The sequence below is a fragment of the Ochotona princeps genome, chromosome 16 (assembly GCF_030435755.1).
Source record: "Ochotona princeps isolate mOchPri1 chromosome 16, mOchPri1.hap1, whole genome shotgun sequence".
Lineage (NCBI taxonomy): Eukaryota > Metazoa > Chordata > Mammalia > Lagomorpha > Ochotonidae > Ochotona > Ochotona princeps.
Window position 1 is genome coordinate 56806545 of NC_080847.1, and position 25384 is coordinate 56831928.

The following is a 25384-nucleotide window of genomic DNA, read 5'->3' on the forward strand; positions in this document are numbered from 1 at the left end:
GGACCCGCCTCCCCTCCAAGGTTAGGAAGGTGTGGGCAAGGCTGAGACAGCCGGGAGCGGTGAGGCTTGGCGGGAGGGAGGCCGAGAGGTCAGGCTTACTGGGCACGGGGGACTAACGCCGGCTGACCTGCGCGCGGGGGCTTCAAAACCTTGAGGAGGTCTTGAAGTTAGACACTGAGCAGATTAGGAGGGGTGGGATCGAACCCCAGGAGCAGGTGCTGAGTGGAGGACGCAACTGCCCTCCTGAGGGGCCGCATAGCGACCACCTCAAAAAGACTGAGGATGCAGCCCCTTGCCCCCCTGCCTTGGTTTATGCCCCGAGGACTCCTCTGAGAATGACTGACAGAGTGGACGCTGGGGTGGGAGACAGCCGCCGTGCACCGGGTAACCTGAGAGGGGCGGCCTGCGGGAGGCCGGGGCGGCGACCTGACTCGGTGAGGGGGCGGGGCTTCGGCTGGGGGCGGGGCGAAGGCGAGGGACCCGCAGAGGGAGCGGGGCTTCGGCTCTCGGGTCGCCGACAGGGGCGGGGCTTTGGCTGCCCGAGTGCCGGCGGGGGCGTGGCTTCGGGTGGAGGGGCGGGGCTTTGGGTGCCAGCGCGCGGACGGGGGCGGGGCTCAAGTGTGAGAGCCGAGCCAGGGGCGTGGCTTCTGCGACCCTCCGCGGGCGTGTGGGCGGGGCCCTGAGCGGCGCGTACAGCGCAGGCCCCACGAGCTCGGCTCGCCCGGCGGAAGCGGCCCCGGCGCTCCCTGCCCGCAGCCGCGACTCAGTGCGCAGCCGCAGTGGCCGCAGACGCCGCCGCCGCCGCCTCTTTCCGATTCTCCACGCCGGCGCCTGGAGAACGGGCGCGACTTCCGCTTCCGGGCGGGCGGCCCGGGGCGGCGGGGGTGCAGGGGGCGGCGCTTCCGGCCGGGCCCTCGGGTCTCCCCGGAGCGGCGGGCGCCTCCTCTGCCTCCTCGGCCTCCTCCCGGCGGAGACCCCCGGCGCCGGTGAGTGAGTGACGGGGCTCGGGGCCCGGGCGCGGCGAGGGCGGGGGGTCGCTCCCGCCATCCTTGGTGCTGCTCCCCGCCGGGGCCTGGCCGGGGCGGGCCACGCCAGCTGCCCTGCCCGTGAACGCCCCCCGGGAGAGGACCTCCGCTGGGGGTCCCTCGAAATGCCGGGGGGTCGCACAGCTCCGCCTCCCCTCCCCCATCACTGCCGCCTGCAGCTCCGCCCCCCTCCGCCGGGCCGGGCACCGCTCCTGAACCCCCGGGGTTCTCCCCGGAGCATGGGGGCCAGGCGGCATTGCAATAGTGCTTTGCCACGGACTTGCCCCCTCGGCCCCCGATGTTTCTCTGCAGAGACAACAGCCCCCCACTAAAGCTCCTGGCCGCCCATGTTTGTTGGTGTGATAATACTCTGCATTCTGGTCACTGCTTCCCCACACACAGACACAGCCTTTCGAACCTGGAGAACATACTTCTCACCCACTCTCTCTAGGGCAGTGTGTCTGCACCCCCACTTCTACCCCTCGAGGTAGGAAGAGGGACCCGCCTGCCCGGCTGCAGGCTCCCACCCCAGCCCCCAGCCTGGTCCTGCTCAGCCTCGCCCCCGGTGTCCACCTCTCCCTGCTGGCCCCTGCCATCTCAGCCCTCTTCTCCCGCCGTGGTCCTGGACCCCCGGCCACCGAGGGCGTCGAGGGGCAGGCAGCCTGTGGTTGCTCGTTGCAGGTCCAGTAAGAGATGAGCCACTGACCAGGGTGGGAGAGGGTTGCGACTTGGCCACGGGAGGAGCTAGCACAGCAGGTTGAAGGGCGTGGGGTGCAGAGGGACCCCCAGGCTTGGGAGATGAGAGCGATGCCTGGAGTGGCATCTCTTCCTTCGATAGTTGGCAGCACATGGCGTAGTGGGCAGCTGGCTCTCCTGGGGTGTGTCCGCATGAGGATTCTCGCGTGACGTGGTGGAGGGGGTGGGCAGGGCCGGGCGCTGTGAGGGCCTCTCAGGAGAGTTCTGTCCCCCTCGCTGCCCTGGCACGCGTGTGGGTATGAATTCCCTGCCCGGAGGGACTGCCTGTCCTGGACTCCTGGGTACAGGCTTTTTTTTTCTTTTCTGGCAAATGTTGGCCAAGGCAGGCACTGCTGCAGCTCCTGCAGCCAGAGCAGCAATCAGAATCTAAAAATCTTTGACCTGCTTGGGGGTCAAGGGTGAGGACAGCAAGGTGGACCTTAAGGCCAGGAGGTAGAGTGCAGGTGTGTCCGACGGTCACGGGGACAGCAGGACGCGAAGGCCGTGAGACGCCCGGGTGTGGGCCTGTGGGGTGAGAGCAGCGGATGGGCGCTCTGTGGTCCTGAGGGTCCCCCTGGGAAGGTGGCTGAGGCTGTGAGCCGGGAACCTTCAGGCATCGGAGCCAGGAGTCCTGCCGGTCATCGCGAGGGTTCTGCTCTTGAGTGAGATGGGTGGTCGCTGTGTTGGAGGGACGCAGCTTGGGCCTTGTCTCTGCCGTCTGGGAAATGTGAGAACAGTCACGTTTGTAGGGTTGTTGTGAAGCTGGGGAAGCCAGCCGTGCTCGCAAGGGTTTTGACGTGGTTGTTGGGTAAACCACGGGAGGAGGGAGGCTGGACTCAGCGCTGGAATTCACCATGGAGGCTGTGGCCTTGGACGTGGAAGCCCTGCGGTGTGTATCAGCTCCTCGGGTGGGACTGCTTGGGTCCCTCGTGGTGGCACTGAGGGCAGGCGTGCGACGGATGAGGAGCAGGAGGGGCACAGGCGCCCTCACCCCTGCACACATGGAGAGTGGACCCAGGAGCAGCCCAGGACTGAGTGGGCCCCAGAGCCCTGCATGCATGGCACGGGCTGTGGGCACTGGGGCCGCTGCACACCATGGGCTGTGGATACCAGGGCCACTGCACGCCATGGGCTGTGGGCACCGGGGCTGCTGCGTGCCATGGACTGTGGGCACTGGGGCTGCAGATACCAGGGCCACTGCACGCCATGGGCTGTGGGCACCGGGGCTGCTGCGTGCCATGGGCTGTTGGCACTGGGGCTGTTACATGCATGGGCTGAGGGCCCCTGTGGCGCTGGCACTGCCATGGTGGCTATGGGTCACCTGTCCCTGTTGTGAGGGTCATGCCGTGAGGCCTCTGTGCATGACAGCCTCCTGTGTCTTGTCTCCCCTCCCAGGAAGGCTCCCCAAAAGAAACGGCTCCCACAGGCTGATGCACCTGTAGCCCCTGCCCAGGCCCTCTTCATGCGTGGCCCCCCCGACATCAAGGTCCCCCTGTGAGCTCCTGGGCTGCCCAGTGTCCACTTCCTCTGGGCGTTCTGGTCAATCTGGTCTTGTTCTGCTGGTACCAGCACAGCACCTGTGGCTACTGTTCCCCTCTGAGTGAAGCTTTAGCTCATCTCCCGCCTCCCCGGCCCGGGGCTCGTGTCCACTCCTCGCTGTGCTGTCTCCTCGGGCCCCTGGTGGCTTAGGAAGGTGGTCTGACGCCCACACCGCCGAGTCCTTGCTTGCTTGGCATCTGTGCCAAGCTGGTGGCCATAACCAGGACAAGAACACGCAGCTGGGTGAAGGCCCAGAGAGTGCTTGGGGTGGGGGGAGGGGACATGTCTCACCATGTTGTGAGCACGCCTCTGGAAGACACTGGGCCTCACCTGTGGGAACACCCTTCCTCCCCAAACACGGTTCCGGCCACCTGGCGTCCCTGCACCCTGCCCACTCTGAGGGGCTGCCTCAGCCCCAGGCCTCGGGCAGGGGGAGAGTGGAGTCGGGGCTCTCCCTGAGAGTCACTGGGCCCCTCTCTGCCTGTTTCCTTGTGTGTCCTGTGGCGTTGGGACTCTGAGTGCAGGGCTGCAGCGGGCTGGGCGTGGTAGCAGGTGACCACCCAGGCTTTCTCCCACAGCACCTGGGTCGCCCCTGGCCCCTGTCTCCTTACAGGGTGGGCTTCCCTGGGCTGTAGCCCCCCAACCCACGGTGCCCTCTGCTCATGGGGGTCATGTTTAATGTGGGGGTGTGGAGGGCATGGAAGGAACATAGCCCGGGCTGGAGACTAAAAATACCCAGTTCCTGGGTGGGAGCGGAGTGGGACGCATTCTTTCTGCACCTGTGGGCTGAGGGAGGGGCGTGAGCAGAAGGCAGGGTTGTCTTGGGCCCCCCGGCAAGATGGCGGGGAAGAGGACTGCAAGGGCAAGGTCCTACCTAGGGGCAACCACGGATGGGTGGACAGGTGCCAGAGCCTGGCAGCGAGGAGGGGCAGGAGCAGATGCCTCAAGGGAGCAGGCAGGGGCCTGGGCCTCTTAGATGTGCCTGAGGTCAGGCCCCTGGGGTCCTCCTCCCACTGCCCCCTGAGACTCGGGGCAGGTGTGGGTCCCAGGTGCCCCACCCCGCCTTCCTGCTGGGCAGTGGGGGACTCCCACCCTGTGAGATGCTGTGGGGAAGGGCCTGGGGCTTGGGGGCCTGCCACCGTGATTCCTCTGGAGCAGGGCCGGGCTTGCTGTCCTGTGAGTAGGTAACACCATGCGAACCCAGGGGCTGTTTCCGACAGCCTGGATTGGAACTGGTTCTGGGGCTTCCAGGAAAGAACAGGCACAGGGCTGGGCTACTGCTCCGAGGAGAGCAAGTGGGGAGCTGGGGTGCTTGGAGAGGGGTGCGGCGGGGCCCCAGGAGAGAGGGGCGCCGGGGGTGGGAGGCCAGAGGAAGCCCCCGCCTGCGCACCTGCTCAGCCCCACCCTCTCCTTCCCTCACAGGGTCTCCCCTTCCCACCGCTGGAGATGGAGGCAAACCCGCCGGGGGGCGGCGCCGGGGGCGGCGGGAGCAGCGGCCTGGGGGGTGAGGACGGGGTCCACTTCCAGAGCTACCCCTTCGACTTCCTGGAATTCCTCAACCACCAGCGTTTCGAGCCCATGGAACTGTATGGGGAGCACGCCAAGGCGGTGGCGGCGCTGCCCTGCACCCCGGGACCCCCGCCGCAGCCGCCGCCGCAGCCGCCACCCCCGCAGTATGACTACCCGCCGCAGGCCACCTTCAAGCCCAAGGCGGAGGCGCCTTCCTCATCTTCATCCTCTTCCTCTTCCTCCTCGTCCTCGTCTTCCTCCTCCTCCTCCTCCTCTTCCCAAGCCAAGAAGCCCGACCCTCCGCTGCCGCCCGCCTTCGGGGCGCCCCCGCCCCCGCTCTTCGACGCTGCCTTCCCTGCCCCGCAGTGGGGCATCGTGGACCTGTCGGGGCACCAGCACCTGTTTGGGAACCTGAAGCGTGGCGGGCCGACTTCGGGGCCAGGGGTGACTCCGGGGCTGGGCGCACCCACGGGGGTCCCAGGACCCCTGCCTGCCCCGACGCAGACGCCGCAGACCCCCGCGGCTGCGGGGGCGGCCTGTGACCCCTCCAAGGACGACAAGGGCTACTTCCGGAGGCTGAAGTACCTGATGGAGCGGCGCTTCCCGTGCGGCGTGTGCCAGAAGTCCTTCAAGCAGTCCTCGCACCTGGTGCAGCACATGCTGGTGCACTCGGGGGAGCGGCCCTACGAGTGCGGCGTCTGCGGCCGCACCTACAACCACGTGTCCAGCCTCATCCGCCACCGCCGCTGCCACAAGGACGCGCCCCCCGCCGCGGGGGCCCCGCCGCAGCCTGGCCTGCCGCTGCCCCCGCCGCCGCTGGGCCTGCCCGCCGCGCCCCCCGCCCCGGCCGCCGCGCCCCCAGTCTCCTCCGCTCCCCCAGCCACGCCCGCCGCACCCGCCGTCTCCGCCGATGGCAATGCGGGGCCCGTGCCCCCAGCCGCGACCCCCACCACGCCCGGGGGCGGCGAGGGCCCGTTCGCCTGCCCGCTGTGCTGGAAGGTCTTCAAGAAGCCCAGCCACCTGCACCAGCACCAGATCATCCACACGGGGGAGAAGCCCTTCTCCTGCTCCGTGTGCAGCAAAAGCTTCAACCGGCGCGAGAGCCTCAAGCGGCACGTGAAGACGCACTCGGCCGACCTGCTGCGCCTGCCCTGCGGCATCTGTGGCAAGGCCTTCCGCGACGCCGCCTACCTGCTCAAGCACCAGGCTGCGCACGCGGGGGCCGGGGCGCCGCGGCCCGCCTACCCCTGCGACCTGTGCGGGAAGTCCTACTCAGCGCCGCAGAGCCTGCTGCGCCACAAGGCCGCGCACGCGCCGCCGCCCGCCGCGGCCGAGGCGCCCAAGGACGGGGCGGCCTCCGCGCCGCCGCCCGCCTTCCCGCCGGGGCCTTACCTGCTGCCCTCCGACCCGCCGGCCACGGACAGCGAGAAGGCGGCGGCGGCCGCGGCGGCCGTGGTCTACGGCGCCGTGCCGGTCCCGCTGCTGGGCGCGCACCCGCTGCTGCTCGGAGGGGCGGGCCCCAGTGCCGCGGCGTCGGGGGGCGCGGGCGCCGGCGTGCCCGGGAAGACGTTCTGCTGCGGCATCTGCGGGCGCGGCTTCGGGCGCAGGGAGACCCTGAAGCGCCACGAGCGCATCCACACGGGCGAGAAGCCGCACCAGTGCCCGGTGTGCGGGAAGCGTTTCCGCGAGTCCTTCCACCTGAGCAAGCACCACGTGGTGCACACGCGCGAGCGGCCCTACAAGTGCGAGCTGTGCGGGAAGGTCTTCGGCTACCCGCAGAGTCTCACGCGCCACCGCCAGGTGCACCGGCTGCAGCTGCCCTGCGCTCTCGCTGGCGCTGCCGGGCTCCCCGCGGGCCAGGGCGCACCGGGCGCCTGCGGGCCTGCCGGGGCCTCGGCCGCGGGGCCCGCCGAGGGGCTCAGCTACGCCTGCTCGGACTGCGGGGAGCACTTTCCGGATCTCTTCCACGTCATGAGCCACAAGGAGGCCCACATGTCGGAGAAGCCGTACGGCTGTGACGCCTGCGGGAAGACGTTTGGCTTCATTGAGAACCTTATGTGGCACAAGCTGGTGCACCAGGCCGCGCCCGAGCGCCTGCTGCCGCCCACTCCCAGTGGCTCGCAGCCCTCCGACGGCGCGGGCGGCCCCGACGCAGCCAGCGTGCTGGACAACGGCCTGGCGGGGGAGGTGGGGGCGGCCGTGGCTGCGCTGGCCGGGGTGTCTGGAGGCGAGGACTCGGGCGGGACGGCCGGGGCTGGGGGCGGAGGGGGCAGCGGCTCGGGCCCTGAGCGCTTCAGCTGTGCCACCTGCGGCCAGAGCTTCAAGCACTTCCTGGGCCTGGTGACGCACAAGTACGTGCACCTGGTGCGGAGGACGCTGGGCTGCGGCCTGTGCGGCCAGAGCTTCGCGGGCGCCTACGACCTGCTCCTGCACCGCCGCAGCCACCGGCAGAAGCGCGGCTTCCGCTGCCCGGTGTGCGGGAAGCGTTTCTGGGAGGCGGCGCTGCTGATGCGCCACCAGCGCTGCCACACGGAGCAGCGGCCGTACCGGTGCGGCGTGTGCGGGCGCGGCTTCCTGCGCTCCTGGTACCTGCGGCAGCACCGCGTGGTGCACACAGGCGAGCGGGCCTTCAAGTGCGGCGTGTGCGCCAAGCGCTTCGCGCAGTCGTCCAGCCTGGCGGAGCACCGGAGGCTGCACGCCGTGGCCCGGCCCCAGCGCTGCGGCGCCTGCGGCAAGACCTTCCGCTACCGCTCCAACCTGCTGGAGCACCAGCGGCTGCACCTGGGCGAGCGCGCCTACCGCTGCGAGCACTGCGGCAAGGGCTTCTTCTACCTGAGCTCCGTGCTGCGCCACCAGCGCGCCCACGAGCCGCCGCGGCCCGAGCTGCGCTGCCCCGCCTGCCTCAAGGCCTTCAAGGACCCCGGCTACTTCCGGAAGCACCTGGCGGCCCACCAGGGCGGGCGGCCCTTCCGCTGCTCCTCCTGTGGCGAGGGCTTCGCCAACACCTACGGCCTCAAGAAGCACCGCCTGGCGCACAAGGCCGAGGGCCTGGGCGCTCCCGGGACGGGGGCGGGCACCGTGCCCGGGAAGGACGCCTGACTGCGGCTTTCCCGGGCCTCCCGGCCGATGACCCTCAGCAGGCTGCAGGCCACCGGGCTGGCCCTCGGAGCTTGGTGCAGACCAGTTCTGGACACAGTGGACACCGGACTGAATCATCCCCTTCCCTGCCTCCCCTGGGCCCCAGCAAACGCTGCGACTGGCTCCTCTGTCTGCCCCTGTCCCGCGGCCTTCCCTCAGTGTGCCGTCCCCCCGCCCCTCCCCCAGCCTGTGGCCTCTGGCTGAACAGTGGGATATGAGCAGAGGTGGGAGGGCACAGGGGGACTGGGTGCTCCTTCGGATTGTGGGGGGTGGGCGGGGTGACTTGTACAGCGTGGAAAACAATAAATCTTGTCCCCGGGTGCCTGAGTGTGCGTGCCAAGGGTGGGTCTGAGGGCTCGCTGTTTCCTGTGCTGTGTCTGCTGGGAAGGGGCCAGCGTGTGTGGGAGGTGCAGGTGGGGGCAGGGAAGTGCTTGCAGGAACAGCTCCAGCACCAGAGCTGCCCCCGTCCTACAGAGGGGACCCCGGCTGGAACCCCTCACGTTTGCTGCGTGGCTTGTTCTTGCCACCTGTCCCCCCACTCCAGGACCTCCTGCCAGCCTCAGAGTTGCCCGGATGGTTCACTTTTCCCAGAAGGGGAACCTGAGGTGCAGAAGGTGCCCAAGGGTGCCTGGTTGCTGGATCTGGGAGATGAGGCTTGGTGAGTGGAAATGCCAGGGCAGCAGCGAGCCAGCGCAGCCTCTGAGGTCTAACACCCTGTGGGCGCTGGTGGTCGGGCGAGTAGCGGCATCGCTGAGGACCGAGGGGGTGCAGAGATGCCCACCCGGCCCTTTCCCTTGGCAAGACTGGGCTCCCCTAGCGGGGACAAAGGCCAAATTGGACAGAAGTGTGCAAGGTGAGTGGGCAGCTCAGCTCCAGGAGATGTGGGAGGCAGGGTGGACACGCCGATCTACATGCCTCGTCCACAAACCACAGGCCAGTGGGCACTCCTGCGGGGATGGAGGCAGCAGCTCTTCAGAGCGCTTCCAGGCGCTACCATAGCTGCCCGCCTGCCTCACTTCCTCCCACGGCCACTCAGCTCTAGGGAGCCGCGTGGCGAGATTACACTCTGTTGTGCGGCCATTGTTCTGTCTCAGCAGTGAACAGGAAACACGGACGCTTGTATGGGGGAGGCAGAGTGCCAGGCACTCGCCTGTCTGTGCATGGTCTCCTGGGGCAGGACCCCACCCCACCATACCCTCTGCTTCTTCCTGCTCCCCTGACCCTGTTCCCTGACACGCAACCACAGCCCTGGCCTGGTCCCCCTGAAGACAAGACGGTGTAAGAACAAGTGGGCCTTCAACAAGTCCTTTAATAGGAACCCCAGCCCCAAGTGCTGCTCACCCACCAGCGACCCCCTCACTCCATAACTCAGACCCCCCAGAGGGGGCTGTGAGCCCTGCCTTTGGGTGGGGGTCAGTTCCCTTGGCCGTGTCGGGAGGTGGGTGGACAGGCGGCCCTGGGGTTGGCACCATCCTTCAGGCAGTGACTTGGGGACCCACGGCTGTGAGTGGGGGTTCCTAGTCTCTGAGGTGCAATGCAGTCCAGTGAGGTAGGCCAAGATTCTACCCTGGTCACCCCCAGGGAGCCCCCAGGAGCCTGGGTGTTGCAGAGACCTGGGCGGGAGGCGTGATGCGGAGTATGTGAGGGGCTGCACCCGCCCCTTTCAGAGTCTGGCAGAGGGTGGTGGGGGTCCAGAACCTGGGGCCCTCCAGCGCTGCCCCTGCCTCTAGGCATCGGCCTCCGTTTTCACCGGCGCTGGCGTCTCCCCACGCCCCGTTAAAGGGTCGCCGAAGCCTGGGCCAGTCCCGTGGAAGTGCGTGCGCTGGTGCTTGCGGAAGTTGGAGGAGTTGTTGAAGGTGCGGTCGCACAGGCCGCAGCGGAAGGGGCGCTCGCCCGTGTGGATGCGCGCGTGGCCGCTCAGCACCGAGGACTGCGTGAAGCCCTTCCCGCACACGCCACAGTGATAGGGCCGCTCCCCAGTGTGCACGCGCTCGTGGTCCCGCATGTCCGACGAGCGGCGGAATGGCTTGGCGCAGAAGCGGCAGGCGAAGGGCTTGCCCACGGCCGCGCCGGCCACCGCTGCGGCCAGCACCTCGGGCAGCCCGGGCCCCTGCGCGCCCGCCTCCCCGCGCGCCTCCCCGCAATGCCGGCGCTCGTGGCGCAGCAGCGGCGCCAGCGCCCGGAAGGCCCGCGGGCAGCGGGCGCAGCGGTAGGGCCTCTCGCCGGTGTGCAGGCTGTAGTGGGCTCGCAGGCTGGCCGCGCCCGGGCAGCGGTGGCCGCACACGTGGCAGCGACCCGGCTCGCCGCCCGCGGGCCCCGCCACGTGGCCGTGCTCGTGGAACAGGAGCTCGGACACCAGGCGGAAGGCGGCGGGGCACAGGGCGCAGCGGAGCGAGCCGGGCTCGGGGGGCTCTGGGGGCGCGGACACCAGGCTGCTGTCGGTCACCTTCACCACCTGGATCTCGATGACGTCACTCGGCGGCGTGGCGGGGCGGCCGGGCTCGGGCAGCAGGACCTGGGGCGACACCAGGGGCCAGCACCTCTCATCGGGGAGCCACCCGCCCCCCTGTGCTGCCCAGCAGAAAGCGGGGTGTCCAGCCCGCCGCTTCTGGCCTTGGCAGCGCACAGCTCCAGCCCGAGGTCCCACTGCACTGACCCCCGAACCAGCTCGCGTCTGGCTCCCGCCCGCACTAACCTCGGCTGACCCGGGCTGGCTCCCTTCTAAATTTAGCGTTCCCCACCCCCACCCCTCAGCGCTCACTTCTCCTCTCCTTTCCAGAACAATCGACAAGGAATGTCGCCAAGGTTTTCCTGCCGCCCTCCCGCACCCAGGACACACCCACTGCCCGGACAGCGGGGTCCCAGCCCGTCCCGCAGGGTCCAGCAGTCCGGAACTGCAGTGTCTGTGGTGTGAACAAATGGTGTCCTTGGCCCCAAGGGTCCAGGGAGGCAGCAGGGGGCCCCAAGTTCCCGGCAGCGTGACCTGGGCCAGAGCCTCGACCCCAAGGGTCACCTTCCCCAACCTCGCCCTAGGACGCCTCGAGCCACGCCCACGCGGAGGGCCCACCCCGAAGTATGCATATATGCCCAGGGGCCCCGCCCCGCCGCACTGGCCCCTCCCCAGGCTGCGCTCCAAGCCCCGCCCCCGGCCCTCCGTCACAGGCCCCGCCCCGCCGCACTGGCCCCTCCCAAGGCTGCGATCCAAGTCCCGCCCCCGGCCCGCCGTCACAGGCCCCGCCCCTGGCTGCACGCCCCTCCTCCAGGCCCCGTTTCACCCGCACCAGGTCCGGCGGCCCCGGCGAGCGCGACCCCGGGATCGGGGAGCCGGGACGCGGGGGATCAGGGCGAGCGGCGGCCATCTTGTGCCCGAACCCCGCCCCCAGGGCCCGGGATCGCGGCGGGCGGGGGCGGGGCCCGGGCGGGCGCGGGAGGCACCGCGCAGGCGCCGAGCGGGATGCAGAGGCGGGGTGCTGAGGGGCGGGGCCGGATGGCAGCGGTGGGCGGGGCGATACCGGGGGCGGGGCCGAGCTCAAACTGAGCAGGCACAGGGAGCACGGACAGTTTTTCTTTATTTTTTTTTTTGTATTATAGTTTTTACAATCTTTACATAGTTAATTACGGTAAAAAGGTTCAAGGGTTATAGGGAAGTGGGTAAGACTATTATTTTCGTATTGTTTCCTTCTTGTATCTGAGGTAAAGGGGATATTGAGGGAGAGGCCCCACCCGGTCTCCCACCCACCCCAGGTCCCGGATGTAGGGCATGCTCCGAGGGCACTGCTCAAGTGGTTTTGACAGTTCACCAGTTATGAATCGCTGCCAATCTTGCCACTCCAAGCATGATGAGGTCACTGAAGAATCCACTGAATGACACAGTCCATCTTAGAGTCTTCATTTGCCCAGTATTTCGCTGCCAACATACAGCTGAGGTGGTTGATTGACCTGTTCTGTCTTCTGTCTTTTCTTGGTTAGGGTTCTGAGTCCGGCATTTCGATTGGGAAGATCCCCAAAGAAACTTTGTCTGAGGTGTTCCCAGACCAGATTCTTGTACGTACTAGCAAGCACAGGGCCCGGCACAGTTCATCACCCCAATCAGCTGGTGGTTGCAGTTGCTGGGTTGGTTCTGTTTTCAGCCGCGACTTCCACTGGAACCAATGCAGTCCAGCCTGGTTCTGCCCAGCACACACTCAGCCTTCACATAAACCAGTGGGAGCTGCAGCCTAGTCAAAGCGACCCACAATGAACCCTCACCAGGCCCGCCCCCTACCCTGGTTTGCCAGTCTGTGTAGCAGACTAGTCCAGTCTGTCCCACATCCCGTTTGGCTCTCGTACATGTGGATGGGTATTGAAGCTTAGTTCCATCCACGTGGGTCTCCCAGGCGGGCGTCAGGGAAGCTGTGTGGGGAGTGGAGGGGCCGGGACTCCATCCCTGGCAGCTCCTTTGTGGGCTCCGGGTTCCCCGGGCCGTCCCCTCCCCTGGGTCATCGTGGACAGTGTCTCCTTGAGCTGTTAGCTGGCTTGTCTCCGCCTTCCCCGCTTTAAGACTCTCCCGTTTCTGCTTATTTTATTACTGATTATTGCTCCGTGCCAGAGCAGGCTGGTGCACACGGTAGCTCCTGGCTTCACTCCTGAATCCCTAAACCACAGCTTGCAGGCTCAACCCCGTACCCGGTGTCCTGCCATCCCTGCCAAGCCCCAGGTCATTCACCCATGCGTGGCTCTGCTTGCACGTTGCTGTGCGTGTGCAAGCAGGCGTGGGCAGGCCAGGCAGTAGCAGGGACGCCGCATCCTGCGTGGGAGACCCGGGAGGCGCTGCTGGGTTGGGTCTGACCCAGACCTGGCTATTCCTGCCATTTGGGAGGTCAGCCAGCGGACACCTATCTTCGGCTCTTGCTCTGTTAAGTATGACTTTCAAGTCAATAAATGAACCTTAAAAAGAGGAAATGTTCAGGGTATCATGTGTCCTGACCTCCCTGCCTCGCCGGGGGGTTGTGTTTGCAGCCCTCAGTGTGATGTAATCCTGTGATGTCACGCCGGCACGTCCGGTGACGGCATCCTTGTGTCACGATTCTGACGTGGTCCTTGTGGCCACTCAAGAGGCAGCTGATGCCACACCCGGACTCCAGAGCTGCCCATGCATGGCTTCGGGCAGCGAGAGCACGTTGGCCCGTCAGCGGGTCATCAGCAGGTGCACACGGTGCTGCGGGGTGTTCGTGTGCCTGTTGGATTCAGATTCGAGCTGAAGAGATGTTCCTGAGTCCCTGAGAGCTTTCTGTGCCCCAGGTGCCCTGTTACACTCTGGCATGAAGATGCCATGGCCCGGCCCCCACCATTATAATCATGGGCGTGAGCCAGGTGGGAGCCCTTGCTGTCTGTCAAAAATTTTTTCTTTAAGAAAAATAGAAGGGGCTGGTGCTGTGGCACAGCATGCTAAACTGCAGCCTGTCACACCGGCGTCCTGAGTTGGCTTATGCTCCATCTTCCTGCTTGTGTGCCCAGGCAGGCAGTGGCAGATGGCCCATGCACGTGGGCCCATGAGAAGCAGGGATGGATTCCTGGCTCCCAGTTTTGGCCAGTGACTGTTGTGGCCATTGTGGGGAAGTGACTCAGTAGCTGGAAGATATTCTCTCGCCGTCCTTCCTTTCATTTCCCCCTTACAATCTCAACCTTTCCAGCACCTGTACCAGGCCCTTAGCACTAAGGTGTGATGGCAGGCTAGCCCTTGGCCCGCGAGAGGGCGGCGGGAGGGCGGGAGGCCGCCATCCTGCGCGAAACCAGAGGAGGTGCCGGGCAGAAGGGCACGGAAGGGACATAGAGAGGAGGAAGACGAGCGGAAGACCGTGGGTAGAGGGGCCGGGAAAGACCACAGAGAGGCGGAAAACGAGGGGGGAGGCGTGGGGTAGAGAGGCACGGGAGGACCAATAAGCCTAGGAAAAAGAGCGGAAGCGTGTGGGTAGAGGGGCACAGAGAGGAGGAAAGAGAGCGGGAGGGCCGGGTTAGAGGGGCACGAAAAGAGCATAGAGAGGAAGGCAGTGGGCGGAGGCGCGGGGCAGAGGGGCTCTGCGCTGAGGGGGAGGGTCCTGGGCCTGATGTTCCTCGGACCCGGTGCTGTCACCGGCCGAGGAGCCGCAGGTGGGTCCCTGCCACCCACGTGCGAGATTGGCGTGGGCTCCCGGTGCCTGGCCTGGCTGGCCAACAGGCAGTGGGCGGCTGTGCACCCTCTATGGACGCCGGTTTGTGTCCCGCCAGCTGCACTTCTCATCCCTCTGCGGATCGGCTCAGCTCCGGCTGTTTGGGGAGTCGGGAGCCAGTGGAAGGAAGATCTCTCCCCCTGTCTCTGTCTCTCTCTCTGTCTCTCCCTCTGCCTTTCAAATAACTAAGTACATCTTTTTGAAAGAATCAAAGAAGACAGGTGCCAGTCCAGCCCGCGCAGGTGGAAGGGGACGGAGGTGTGGAGGGGAGATGCGAGAAGGGATTGGAGATGAGCTGGTTGGCGGGTGAGCAGGCAGTTCCTACGCGTGAAGGCTGTTGGTCACAGGGCCTGGCAGTGACCCCACTGGCCCTCAGCCAGTGCCAGCCGCACCGCTGGCCTGGGGCCTTTGACTTTTATTTTATTTTTTTTTAAGATCTGTTTATCTTTACTGGAAAGTCAGATACACAGAGGAGAGACAGAAAGGAAGATTTACTCCCCAAAGGGACGCAACAGCCAGAACTGCACCAGTTTGAAGCCAGGAACCTGGAGCCTCTTCCAGGTCTCCCACTCGGGTGCAGGGTCCCAAGGCCTCAGGCCGTCCTCGACTGCCTTCCCAGGCCATAGTAGGGAGCAGTATCTGAAGTGGAGCAGCCGGGATTAGAACTGGCTCCAACATGGGATCCTGGCGCGTTCAAGGTGAGGATTCTAGCTGCCAGGCTACTCTGCTGCTCCCCCCTTTTTTATTAGAAGTTTTTATTTTTGATGATGTTTGCGTACATGATGAGGGTGGGAAGGTACAAGCGTTAGGGAAAAGTGGGAGTAATTATTGTTTCCAAATTTTCTATTTCTTCTTCTTATATAATCCTTGCACATGCTGGGATCCCATCTGGGTGCCGGTTCTAATCCTGGCAGCCCACTTCCCATCCAGCTCCCTGCTTGTGGCCTGGGAAAGCAGTGCAGGACGGCCCAAAGCCTTGGGACCCTGCACCCGCGTGGGAGACCTGGAAGAAGCTCCTGGTTCCTGGCATTGGATTGGCTCAGCTCTGGTCATTGAGGCCAGTTGGGGGGTGAATTGGCGGATGGAGGGTCTTCCTTTCTGTCTCTCCTTTCTGTATGTCTGACTTTCCAGTAAAAATAAATAAAATTTTAAAAATGTAACCTCAAAAGAGAGTTTAAGATGGAGATTTCTTGCCAGTGGCCGTGCCAGCTAGAAGCCAGAGCTCCTTCCTGCTGTGAGGGGTGGTATGCTCCCAGCACCTGGGCGTCGTCTCCCTTGTTCTCCCAGGGACACCAGAGGGGAGCCGGGTAGAAGTGGTGCAGCCGCGATAAGGACCGATGAGTTTCAGATGACCAGGCTGGTTCCTGGGGCATCCTCCACACCACTCTGCTGCTAGGAACAGCCTGGGCCGCGATCCTGGGTGCTGGCTGAGCCCTGGAGCAGCAGCGGCCAGCAGGGAGCAGCCTGGGCCGCGATCCTGGGTGCTGGCTGAGCCCTGGAGCAGCAGCGGCCAGCAGGGAGCAGCCTGGGCCGCGATCCTGGGTGCTGGCTGAGCCCTGGAGCAGCAGCGGCCAGCAGGGAGCAGCCTGGGCCGCGATCCTGGGTGCTGGCTGAGCCCTGGAGCAGCAGCGGCCAGCAGGGAGCAGCCTGGGCCGCGATCCTGGGTGCTGGCTGAGCCCTGGAGCAGCAGCGGCCAGCAGGGAGCAGCCTGGGCCGCGATCCTGGGTGCTGGCTGAGCCCTGGAGCAGCAGCGGCCAGCAGGGAGCAGCCTGGGCCGCGATCCTGGGTGCTGGCTGAGCCCTGGAGCAGCAGCGGCCAGCAGGGAGCAGCCTGGGCCGCGATCCTGGGTGCTGGCTGAGCCCTGGAGCAGCAGCGGCCAGCAGGGAGCAGCCTGGGCCGCGATCCTGGGTGCTGGCTGAGCCCTGGAGCAGCAGTTGCCAGCAGGGAGCTGTCCGTGGTCCTGGACACACTAGGCGTGATTGGCAGAGCCCAGCGATGGCACACCCTGATGAGCAGTGCGGGGACAGTCAGGTGGGTTTGTTTCCAGGTATGGCAGGAGCAGCAGCATGTGTAGTAGGTCCGGGTTCGGCAGGGTGTGCTGGTTGAGGGGACCCAGGGAGGGCCCAGGGCTGGTCCTTTCTTGACACTGGGGATTCCCTATGTTCAGTCTGCATGGGACTGGGTCCACTGGCCTTGTGAGGGGCAGCCTGCCTTTTTATTTATTACTTTTTAAAGATTTATTTATTTTTATTGGAAAGGCAGACATACAGAGAGGAGGAGAGACAGAGAGGAAGATCTTCTGTCTGATGGTTCACTCCCCAAGCGACCACAACAGCTGGAGCAGCGCCAATCCGAAGCCAGGAGCCTGGCGCCTCTTCCGGGTCTCCCACACGGGTGCAGGGTCCCAAGGCTTTGGGCCATCCTCGACTGCTTTCCCAGGCCACAGGCAGGGAGCTGGACGGGAAGTGGAGCTGCGGGGATTAGAACTGGTGCCCCATGGGCCTCTGGTAACATAGGGTGGAGAATTAGCATATTGATTCATGGCGCCGCCCCCCAGGCTGCCTTTACCCTTCTTGTTCCAGAAAGATCCTGAATTGTGTTTGACTAAATGCCCAGCCCTGGGGACGCACAGACCTGGCCCTCTGGACTGTGCCCAAGCCATACCCCTCCTCCCGCCCTTGCCAGTTACTTTCGTGCTAAGTGGTCACACACCTGCTCACAGGTGGTGGTCATCCTTGTGCTGGGCCACGACTACCAAACGTGACACTCAGACTTGGGAGCGGGCAGTTGTGTAATTCTCTGTGTGTGTAGCCCCCTCCACATTGACCCCAGGACACTCCCACTGCCCACAGCAGCTCACTCCTGCCCTGGCCTGTCCACGGCTCAGCCACCTCCGTTGCTTCAGGACTGACTGCCGCCTTGTCTCAGGGCAGTGTGTCTGAGGGTCATGTGTTGTGACCATCTCTGCTCTGGGACTCCTTGTGTGACTGGACGGCACGAGCCCGTGTGGGGCTGCGGACTGGACCCCAGCGGTTACTAGCTCTTGGTGTCAGAGCTTGGCGAGCGTGGGTGCAGCGTGTGGGTGGCCAATGGAGGGCACCCTGGCTGCTCTGGCAACCTGCAGGTGCAGGCCTGGCCAGCAGGGTCCTGTCCTGTATTATCAAATCCCACTTCAAGTCTGTATTGTGAAGTTCATTGCCTTTATATAAAACAACTTAAAATATGAAAATCCCTCACCGAGTCCGCTGTGAGAGGCACTGGGTGCACCAGCTTTCTGCCAGTTCGTCAGAGAACCCGCAGAGTGGCAAGCTCCTGCCCGGCCTCTGTGGAACTTGGTCAGGACCCAGAGCTCAGGTCCGTGTGGGGCAAGCCCGTGGGCGAGGGCACCACATCCAGCTCAGCACGGACTGTTCCTCCGCCCGTTCTGGCTGTCACAAGCTGGGTGGTGGTCCCTAGGGTGGGCTGGGGGCAGCTGAGGAGTGGAGGCGGCCCTCAGATCCTGCTCTCTGTGTGTGTGTGTGTGTGTGTGTGTGTATGTGTATGGGGGCTCTCATGGCGTCTTAACAAGCTGGCTAGTGCTGGTTCCAACTTGCTTTCTGCCTTGATGAAAAGGTCCTGCTGTAACAGTGTGATGTTTGTGCACCATTGAGAAATGATAAGCTCTCAGGTTGGGTGAATTAAGCTCATGTTTCAATTTTATTGTTTTTTTCTAAGTTACCTGATTTCTCATATAGTTTGGAAGGAATATGGGGCTGGCACAGTGGCATAGCAAAGCAACCCTCTGCTTGCAGTTCTAGCATCCCATATGGGTGCCGGCTCATGTCCCAGCTGCTGCACTTCTCTGCTTGTGGCCCGGGAAAGCAGTCGAGGACGGCCCAAGGCCTTGAGACCCTGCACCTGCGTGGGAGACCCAGAAGAGGTTCCTGGCCTCAGACAAGCCCAGCCTTAGTTGTTGTAGCCATTTAGCGAATGACCCAGAGGGTGGAAGATCCGGCTCTGCCTCTCTCCACTTCAAATGAATAAATAATATTAAAACTTTTCAAGAAATTGTTTTAATTGGAAAGGCAGATCTACAGAAAGAAGAGACAATGATCTTCCATTCACTGGTTCACTCCCCAAGCGGCTGTAATGACTGGAGCTGAGCTGCTCCGGAGCCAGGAGCTTCTTCTAAGTCTCCCACGTGGGTGCAGGGTTCCAAGGCCTTGGGCCGTCCTCTGCTGCTTTCCCAGGCCATGAGCAGGGAGCAGCTGGGATACAAGTCAGTGCCCATAGGGGATCTTGGTGCATGCAAGGCTACGGGGTAGCCACTAGGCTACCATGTCGAGTCCAATTTTAAAACATTTTTAAAAACAGCTTTAGTGCCCTGTGGAGGCAGATACTGGGGTGATGATGCCCCTGGTGAGGGTTAGTGACCCCCAGGGTATGGGAGGAAGTCCCCCTGGGTGCTGCGGACAGGCACAGGCCACACCAGCCCCTGCAGCTGCAGGCTGACAGCCGCTTGGCAGTGGGAAGTGAGGCCAGGATGACGAAGCTAAGGAGGTGAGTGGGCGCTGCTCAGCCATTTAGGAGATTTTATTTATTTTAGATGATTCACTTATTTTTATTTGAAAGGCAGATTTACAGAGAGGAGACAGAGAGAAAGACCTTCCATCCACTGGTTCACTCCTCAAGTTGTCATGACAGCCGGAGCTGAGCCGATCGGAAGCCAGGAGCCTCTTCCAGGTCTCCCATGCGGGTGCAGGGTCCCAAGGCTTTGGGCCGTCCTCTGCTGCTTTCCCGGGCCAGCAGGGAGCTGGATGGGAAGCGGGCCAGCCGGGACTGGAGCCCGCACTCCAGTGTGTAATGTGTAACCCTCTGCAGCAGCGTGCGGACCCTGAGGTCTATGCCGAGATGAGAACTGTCAGGTTGCCGAGATGAGAACTGTCAGGTATCAGAGGCCTCACTGGGATCTGATTATTTTATGTTACAGTTTTTGAAGCTGGGAGGCCCTGATAGGATGGCCCATCCTTCCAGGCTGCCCCCTGCGAGAACACACATCCCCTGCCCGGAAAGTGGGGGCTCATACCCCACCTCCTGCCCTCCACCACCAGCACCCACACCCAGGGGGGCCCTCTGCCAGGCTCTGCTTGCCTGGCAGCACCCACATCCAGGGCGGGACCCTAAGGACGTTGTCGAGGCTCAGAGACCTGACGGCCCCCCAGCTGTTCCTGGGCAGAGCTGGGAGGGGTGTCTTGGTGTTGGTGGCCCCCATGAGCCCTCGTAGGAAGGCAGGCAGACTGCCCTCTGCCAGCTCCCATGGGACAAAGTTGGCCCTGTTCAGGGACAGTGTTGGGAACGCCACACCTCGGGACCCTGCCATCACATCCGGCCTCTGCCTCCCTCCAGTTCCCAGCTGCTGTGCCTGGGCCCCCAGGACCTGCTAGAGACCTGAGGCAGCTCCTGGCCCCACCCTGGCTCTGGGCAGGTGTTGAAGGACTGAGCCATTCTCCCTTTGTCTCTGACATTTTACCTGCCAGACACAAACCATCAAAACAATGAAAGAAAGGAAAAAGTTCCGGAGGTGGGTTACGTTGCCCACCACTCTTAGTCGTAAACTTGGGGGACCCGTCCCGAGAGAGGGCACAGTTTTGCAGGAGTGGAGTTCAGCCCCCAGTATTGCCTATGCCACCTCTCTTGGGAGCTCCCCTGGAGGGGCGGGCGTGGCCACGTCTCGATCTTTCCCCCCTCCTGTGACAAGTGCGAGGTCCAGACCCTTACTGGGTGGGCTGCCTCGCCCTCGTGCGGCCTCTGCTGTGCAGATGGTGTGGTCCAGCGCGGCAGGTGGCCATTGGGGTCATCCCTGTCCGAGTCCCTGGCCTCGCGTTGCGGACGACCCTCGGGTGTCTCTACCCCCAGCCCCCCGGGGTGGGCTCGGTCGAGGCGGGGCCCGCTCGCAGGCAGCGGAACCTTCGCACCGGCCACGCGCGCTTCCGGCCGGCGCCTTTTCCCAGGGACGCCGCCGCCCCTCGCGCCCCCGCGCCCGCCGCCCCCGGTCCCCCCGAGTCCCCAGCGTCCCGGTTCCGCCGCCGGCGCCGCCTCGGGGACCGCGGCTTCGCTCCTCCTCCTCCTCCGGACCCGAGAGGCCGCTGCACCGGGTACGGGGCAGGCGTGGAGGGAGGAGCCGGGGCAGGGCCGGAGGGCGTGGGGAGCAGAGCCGCGGCTGGAGAGCGGGGGCGGTCCGGGGGTCCCGGGAGCGATCCATGGAGTGGGGAGCATCGGGGGTCCCGGGGACTGGGGGCGATGTGGGGGACCAGGGGGCGACCCGGGGGTCTCAGGGACTGGGGGGCAGGGGGAGATCCGGGGGTCCCGGGAGCGATCCATGGAGTGGGGAGCATCGGGGGTCCCGGGTGATCCGGGCAGTGGGGAGCAGGGGGCGACCCGGGAGTCGAGGGTGGTCCGGGCAGTGGGTCTCCCCGGGTGCCCTGGCGGACCAGGACAAGGGGGTGACAGCCAAGTGGGGAACTGGGTTAGTGGGGCGCACCGGGCGCGGGCGGCGAGGCTGAGCCCTGTCCCCCGCAGCCCGCGCCCCCAGATGCTGCTGCTGCCGCCGCGGCCGCCGCCCCCGCGGGCCGCCTCCCCGGAGGCCGTGGAGCCGCCGCCGCCCAAGGCGCCCCCGTTCCCGCAGGCCGAGGGTCCCGCGTCCGCTCCGTCCTCGGCGTCCGGCCCGCGGCCCCCGCGGCTGGGCCGCCACCTGCTCATCGACGCCAACGGGGTCCCCTACACGTACACGGCGCCGCTGGAGGAGGAGCCCCGCGGGCCGGCCCCGCGCGAGGCGCCCCCGGCCGAGCCCGCGCCCCGCAAGGGCTACCCGTGCCCCGAGTGCGCGCGCGTGTTCGCCAGCCCGCTGCGGCTGCAGAGCCACCGCGTGTCGCACTCGGACCTCAAGCCCTTCACGTGCGGCGCCTGCGGCAAGGCCTTCAAGCGCTCCAGCCACCTGTCCCGCCACCGCGCCACGCACCGCGCGCGCGCGGGACCGCCGCACACCTGCCCGCTGTGCCCGCGCCGCTTCCAGGACGCGGCCGAGCTGGCGCAGCACGTGCGGCTGCACTGAGCGCCCCCGCGCCCCGTCCACCCCGCGCGTCATGTAGACCAAAGCCGCCGCCCTCCCCGCGCGTGGAGAGGCCTCCCGGGGCCCCGCGTCCCTGCACGTGCGGGGCACCGGCGGAAGGGCAGGGGCTCGGGCCGGCTCCCTGTCGTTCCTTCCCTTCCCCGCCCCCTGACCACTCGCCCTCTTTGCTCAATAAACATTCCGCCCTCGGTGCTCGGGCTCCTGCTTGCGCGTCCGCGTGCGCGCGCGTCCGCGTGTGCCGGGGGGGACCCTGGGCGCGCGCCGCGGCCCGCAGCCCCCGGGAACCTTCCTGGCGGCGCCCGTTTCCGGCCGGAGCGGCTTCCCGGCGGCCCAGGCGCCCCGCCCCGCCGTTCCTCCCGCGGACCCTCCTTCCGCCCGGCTCCGCGCGCCCCTCGGCGGGGCGGGGTGGGGGTCCCCGAGCGGCCGGCGCCTGGAGGCTGCAGCAGCGGGTACGGGGGGCTCCGGGGCTCCGGGGCGGCGGGGCGGCGGGGCGGCGGGGCTGGGAGCCGCTCCCCGCGCCGCGCTCTCAGCCGCGTCCCCCTCTCCCCCAGGCCATGGCGGCCCCCGAGCCGGACCCCGCGGCGCCCGGGCCGCGCCCGCACCGCTACCTGCTCATCGACACGCAGGGCGTGCCCTACACGGTGCTGGTGGACGAGGAGCCGCCGCGGGCGCCCGCCGCGCGCGCCAAGGGCTACCGCTGCCCGGTGTGCGCCCGCGTGTTCGAGTACATGTCGTACCTGCGGCGCCACAGCGTCACGCACTCGGAGGCCAAGCCGTTCGCCTGCGACTCGTGCGGCAAGGCCTTCAAGCGGGCCAGCCACCTGGCGCGCCACCGCGCCACGCACCGCGCCGGGGGCGGCCGGCCCCACGGCTGCCCGCTGTGTCCACGCCGCTTCCGGGACGCGGGCGAGCTGGCCCGGCACCGCCGCGCGCACTCGGGGGAGCGCCCGTTCCAGTGCCCGCACTGCCCGCGCCGCTTCTTGGAGCAGGACACGCTGCAGAAGCACACGCGCTGGAAGCACCCCTGAGGGCGGAGCGGCGCTGCCCCCGCGCCGGGTGCTGCCCACGGGGCCCCCAACCCCCGCTGCCCACCGTCCTGGTCCCTGGGCGGACGCAGCGCCGTGCTAATAAACGCCTGCTTCCAGCCCTCGCTCGCCTGGCCTGTTTGTGCTCCCCGGTGTCCCCCCAGCGTCCACCGCCCGCTGACCCCCCAACAGCAGCCACCCTGCCCCGGGGGGCGCTCAGTCCTGGCCCGCACAGGCCCCCGGGCTGCTGAGCCGAGAACCAGCCCCAGTCCACAGGTGAGTGCGGTGGGCACGCGAGGGCCGCCCTCCAGCTGCGCTCCACGGCCAGCGGGAGGGAAATCGGGGTGCCACCCGCCAGGAAAGTGGGGTGCGCGACCCGCTCCCAGGATGGGACCAGGCCTGGGGCTGCACCGGCCCGTTCCTCTACGGGGATAGCGGCTTTTTTTCCCGGCTGCTAGCACTTGTCCTGGCTGTTGCCTCCCGGGGCCGCGGCCACCCCCGCGCGGACATCCCGCACGCCCCGCAGCCGCGCCAGCGCTCCGGGATGGGAATTTCGTGACGCTCCCTGCCTGAGCCTCGGGCGGGCGGGGGAGTGCTGCTGCAAGGGGCCGTCGCGCAAGTGCGGCCCCCAGCCCGTGCCGCAGACCAGGGCGCCGGGACTCCGGGAGGACGCGCGCCGCCCGCCGGCCCCGGCCTCCGAGCCCCGCCACCGGACCCAGGCCCGCCCCGCCGCCCCGTCTCCGAGCCCCGCCCGCTCGCCGCCTCCCTCCGCTCTCCTCCGTGACACTTTGCAGACGCTCCCCGCGCAGCAGCTCCCCGGCCCGGATTCCGCGCGCGGGTGGGTGAGCGCGGGCGCTGCGGCCCCTAGGACCGGGCGCCGGGCGGGCCGAGGCGGGGACGGCGGGTCGCGTCCGCGCCCCCCGGCCCAGTGTGCGGACAAAGGGCGGGGGCGGGTTCCCACGCGTGACCGTCCCCACACCGCGCACGCGCCGTGGGGGAGGGGATGGGCCGACCCCCCACCGGTGCGGGGGAGATGCGGGCAGGGCGTCCCCCCCTCCCCCGCGGTCCCGCTCCTCCTCCCCGGGTCTGGGGGAGAGTGGGGGGCCCTTGGCCTTGGTCCCAGGGCATGGGACCCCCTCCTCCTGCCCGGGCCTCGGGGTGGGGGGCCCCTCCTGCAGACCCCAGCCCTTCCTCTTCCAGGCCGACCCTCCGCCAGAGTCCATGCCCCTGCGCCTCTGGCCGCTGTCCGCGTCCAGTGCCCCGAGCGCTCGCCCCGCTGCCCGGGCCCGTGGGAGGCCGAGCCATGAGTGACCGCCACGGCCGGAGGCGCACAAGTGAGGGCGCGCGGACCTCCGCCCGGGGATAGGGGCACGGTGGGGCGCCCCAGTGACCCCGGCCTCTCCTCCCCCGCCAGTCAAGAAGGACGAGGAGGCCTTGGACATCTCCGTCCCCTTTGAGGAGGCGCCCCCTCTAGACTCGCAGCTCTTCTACGGCCTGAGTCCATCGCGGGGCCCCTCGGAGGGTGAGCCAGGGCCGGCCAGGGGCGCGCCGCCCGCCGCCCGCGAGGTGACCGCTGCCCGCAGCTCGCGAGGTGACCGCAGCCCTCCCCCGGCCCCTCGCAGAGCCTCCTGAGGCCGCGTCGCCCACCCTCGCCCTCATGAACGGCATCAAGGCGCAGCTGCACTTGGCCCTGGAGCGGAACTCTTGGCTGCAGAAGCGCATCGAGGACCTGGAGGAGGAGAGGGACTTCCTGCGCTGTCAGCTGGACAAGTTCATCTCGTCGGCGCGCGTGGACGCAGGTGCGGGCAGGGGGTGGTCCCTTCCAGGGCCCATCCGCCCCCACGACCCCTGGTTGGGCTGCCCCTCCGCTGACGGTGTCCTCTCTCTCCCCCGGGGCCCCGTCCACCCCCAGGGCCCCCGTCCACCCCCAGGGCCCCGTCCACCCCCAGGATCCCCGTCCACCCCCAGGATCCCCGTCCACCTCCAGGGCCCCATCCACCTCCAGGACCCCGTCCACTCCCAGGATCCCCATTCACCCCCAGGACCCCCGTCCACCCCCAGGATCCCCGTCCACCTCCAGGATCCCTGTCCACCTCCAGGACCCCGTCCACCCCCAGGATCCCTGTCCACCTCCAGGACCCCATCCACCCCCAGGATCCCTGTCCACCTCCAGGACCCCGTCCACCCCCAGGATCCCCGTCCACCCCCAGGATCCCCCTGTCTGCCCTTCCACTGTCCCTCCACTGACGCCCCCCTCTCCCCCAGAGGACCACGGCCGCGCCAAGCCCGGGCCCCGGCGGCTGGAGGGGGATGGCCGGGCAGCGGCCGGCGGCGAGGCCTCCTCGGACCCGGAGTCGGCGGCCTCGTCCGAGGAGGGCGGCGGCGCGGGCGAGAGGCGGCGGCACAAGGCGGGCGCCGGCCGGGGGCGCCTCGGGAAGCCCAGGGCGCGCGAGCGGCAGCGGGGTGAGCTCCCCGTGGGCGCGTGGACGCCGGGGGCCGGCCTCGGGCGGGGGGCCGCCCCGGGCCTGACCGCTGCCCTGTCCCTCCTGTCCGCAGTCAAGGACGCCGACGGGGTGCTGTGCCGCTACAAGAAGATCCTGGGCACGTTCCAGAAGCTCAAGAGCATGTCGCGGGCCTTCGAGCACCACCGCGTGGACCGCAACACGGTGGCGCTGACCACGCCGATCGCCGAGCTGCTGCTCGTGGCCCCCGAGAAGCTGGCCGAGGTGGGCGAGTTCGACCCCTCCAAAGAGCGCCTGCTCGAGTACTCGCGCCGCTGCTTCCTGGCGCTGGACGACGAGACGCTGCAGAAGGTGCAGGCGCTCAAGAAGAGCAAGCTGCTGCTGCCCATCACCTACCGCTTCAAGCGCTGAGCGCGTCCATTAAAACCGGGAAAAGAGCTGGCCGCTGCAGTGCACTGCGCCGCCTCGGGAGGGAGCCGCTGTCGCCATGGACACGGCGTGGGGCCTCCGGGCGGGGGGCGCGCCGAGCGGCGGCGTGACGTCACGGGTCCCGGAAGCCGCGCGTCCCCCAAACCGTTGCCAAGACAACCAGGGGGGCGGTCAGGCTTAACGGTCGCGAGTTTCCGACTTCTCGCTAGAGGCCAGCCAGATCCCG

The 25384-nt window shown here is 67.0% G+C and overlaps 5 protein-coding genes across 9 annotated transcripts; 4 read left to right on the forward strand and 1 right to left on the reverse strand.

Moving 5' to 3' along the window:
- Window positions 1–876: 876 nt before the first annotated feature.
- CCDC106 (coiled-coil domain containing 106) lies at window positions 877–25140 on the forward strand. Of its 5 annotated transcripts, XM_058674935.1 has the most exons (6): window positions 881–986; window positions 23468–23601; window positions 23682–23789; window positions 23890–24066; window positions 24533–24730; window positions 24824–25140. In XM_058674935.1, the coding sequence occupies exons 2-6, from the start codon at window positions 23571–23573 to the stop codon at window positions 25138–25140; spliced, it is 831 nt and encodes a 276-aa protein (XP_058530918.1). In that variant the 5' UTR covers window positions 881–986; window positions 23468–23570. The 5 variants fall into 5 exon arrangements, with proteins under 5 accessions (XP_058530914.1, XP_058530918.1, XP_058530917.1 ...); XM_058674931.1 differs by having other exon boundaries at window positions 877–986; window positions 24533–25140; XM_058674934.1 differs by lacking the exon at window positions 881–986 and adding an exon at window positions 22458–22543 and having other exon boundaries at window positions 24533–25140.
- On the forward strand, window positions 4731–7970 carry ZNF865 (zinc finger protein 865). The gene has a single exon (XM_058674868.1). The coding sequence runs from the start codon at window positions 4746–4748 to the stop codon at window positions 7905–7907; it is 3162 nt and encodes a 1053-aa protein (XP_058530851.1). The 5' UTR covers window positions 4731–4745; the 3' UTR covers window positions 7908–7970.
- On the reverse strand, window positions 9593–11382 carry ZNF784 (zinc finger protein 784). Its single transcript, XM_058674936.1, has 2 exons — window positions 11228–11382; window positions 9593–10461 (listed from the first exon to the last, which is right to left on the reverse strand). The coding sequence occupies exons 1-2, from the start codon at window positions 11303–11305 to the stop codon at window positions 9673–9675; spliced, it is 867 nt and encodes a 288-aa protein (XP_058530919.1). The 5' UTR covers window positions 11306–11382; the 3' UTR covers window positions 9593–9672.
- ZNF580 (zinc finger protein 580) lies at window positions 20059–21280 on the forward strand. The gene is made up of 2 exons (XM_058674939.1): window positions 20059–20268; window positions 20693–21280. Exon 2 carries the CDS (start codon window positions 20706–20708, stop codon window positions 21222–21224), a length of 519 nt encoding a protein of 172 aa, XP_058530922.1. The 5' UTR covers window positions 20059–20268; window positions 20693–20705; the 3' UTR covers window positions 21225–21280.
- Window positions 21411–22275, forward strand: ZNF581 (zinc finger protein 581). The gene is made up of 2 exons (XM_058674942.1): window positions 21411–21691; window positions 21794–22275. The coding sequence occupies exon 2, from the start codon at window positions 21797–21799 to the stop codon at window positions 22268–22270; it is 474 nt and encodes a 157-aa protein (XP_058530925.1). The 5' UTR covers window positions 21411–21691; window positions 21794–21796; the 3' UTR covers window positions 22271–22275.
- Window positions 25141–25384: the final 244 nt, after the last annotated feature.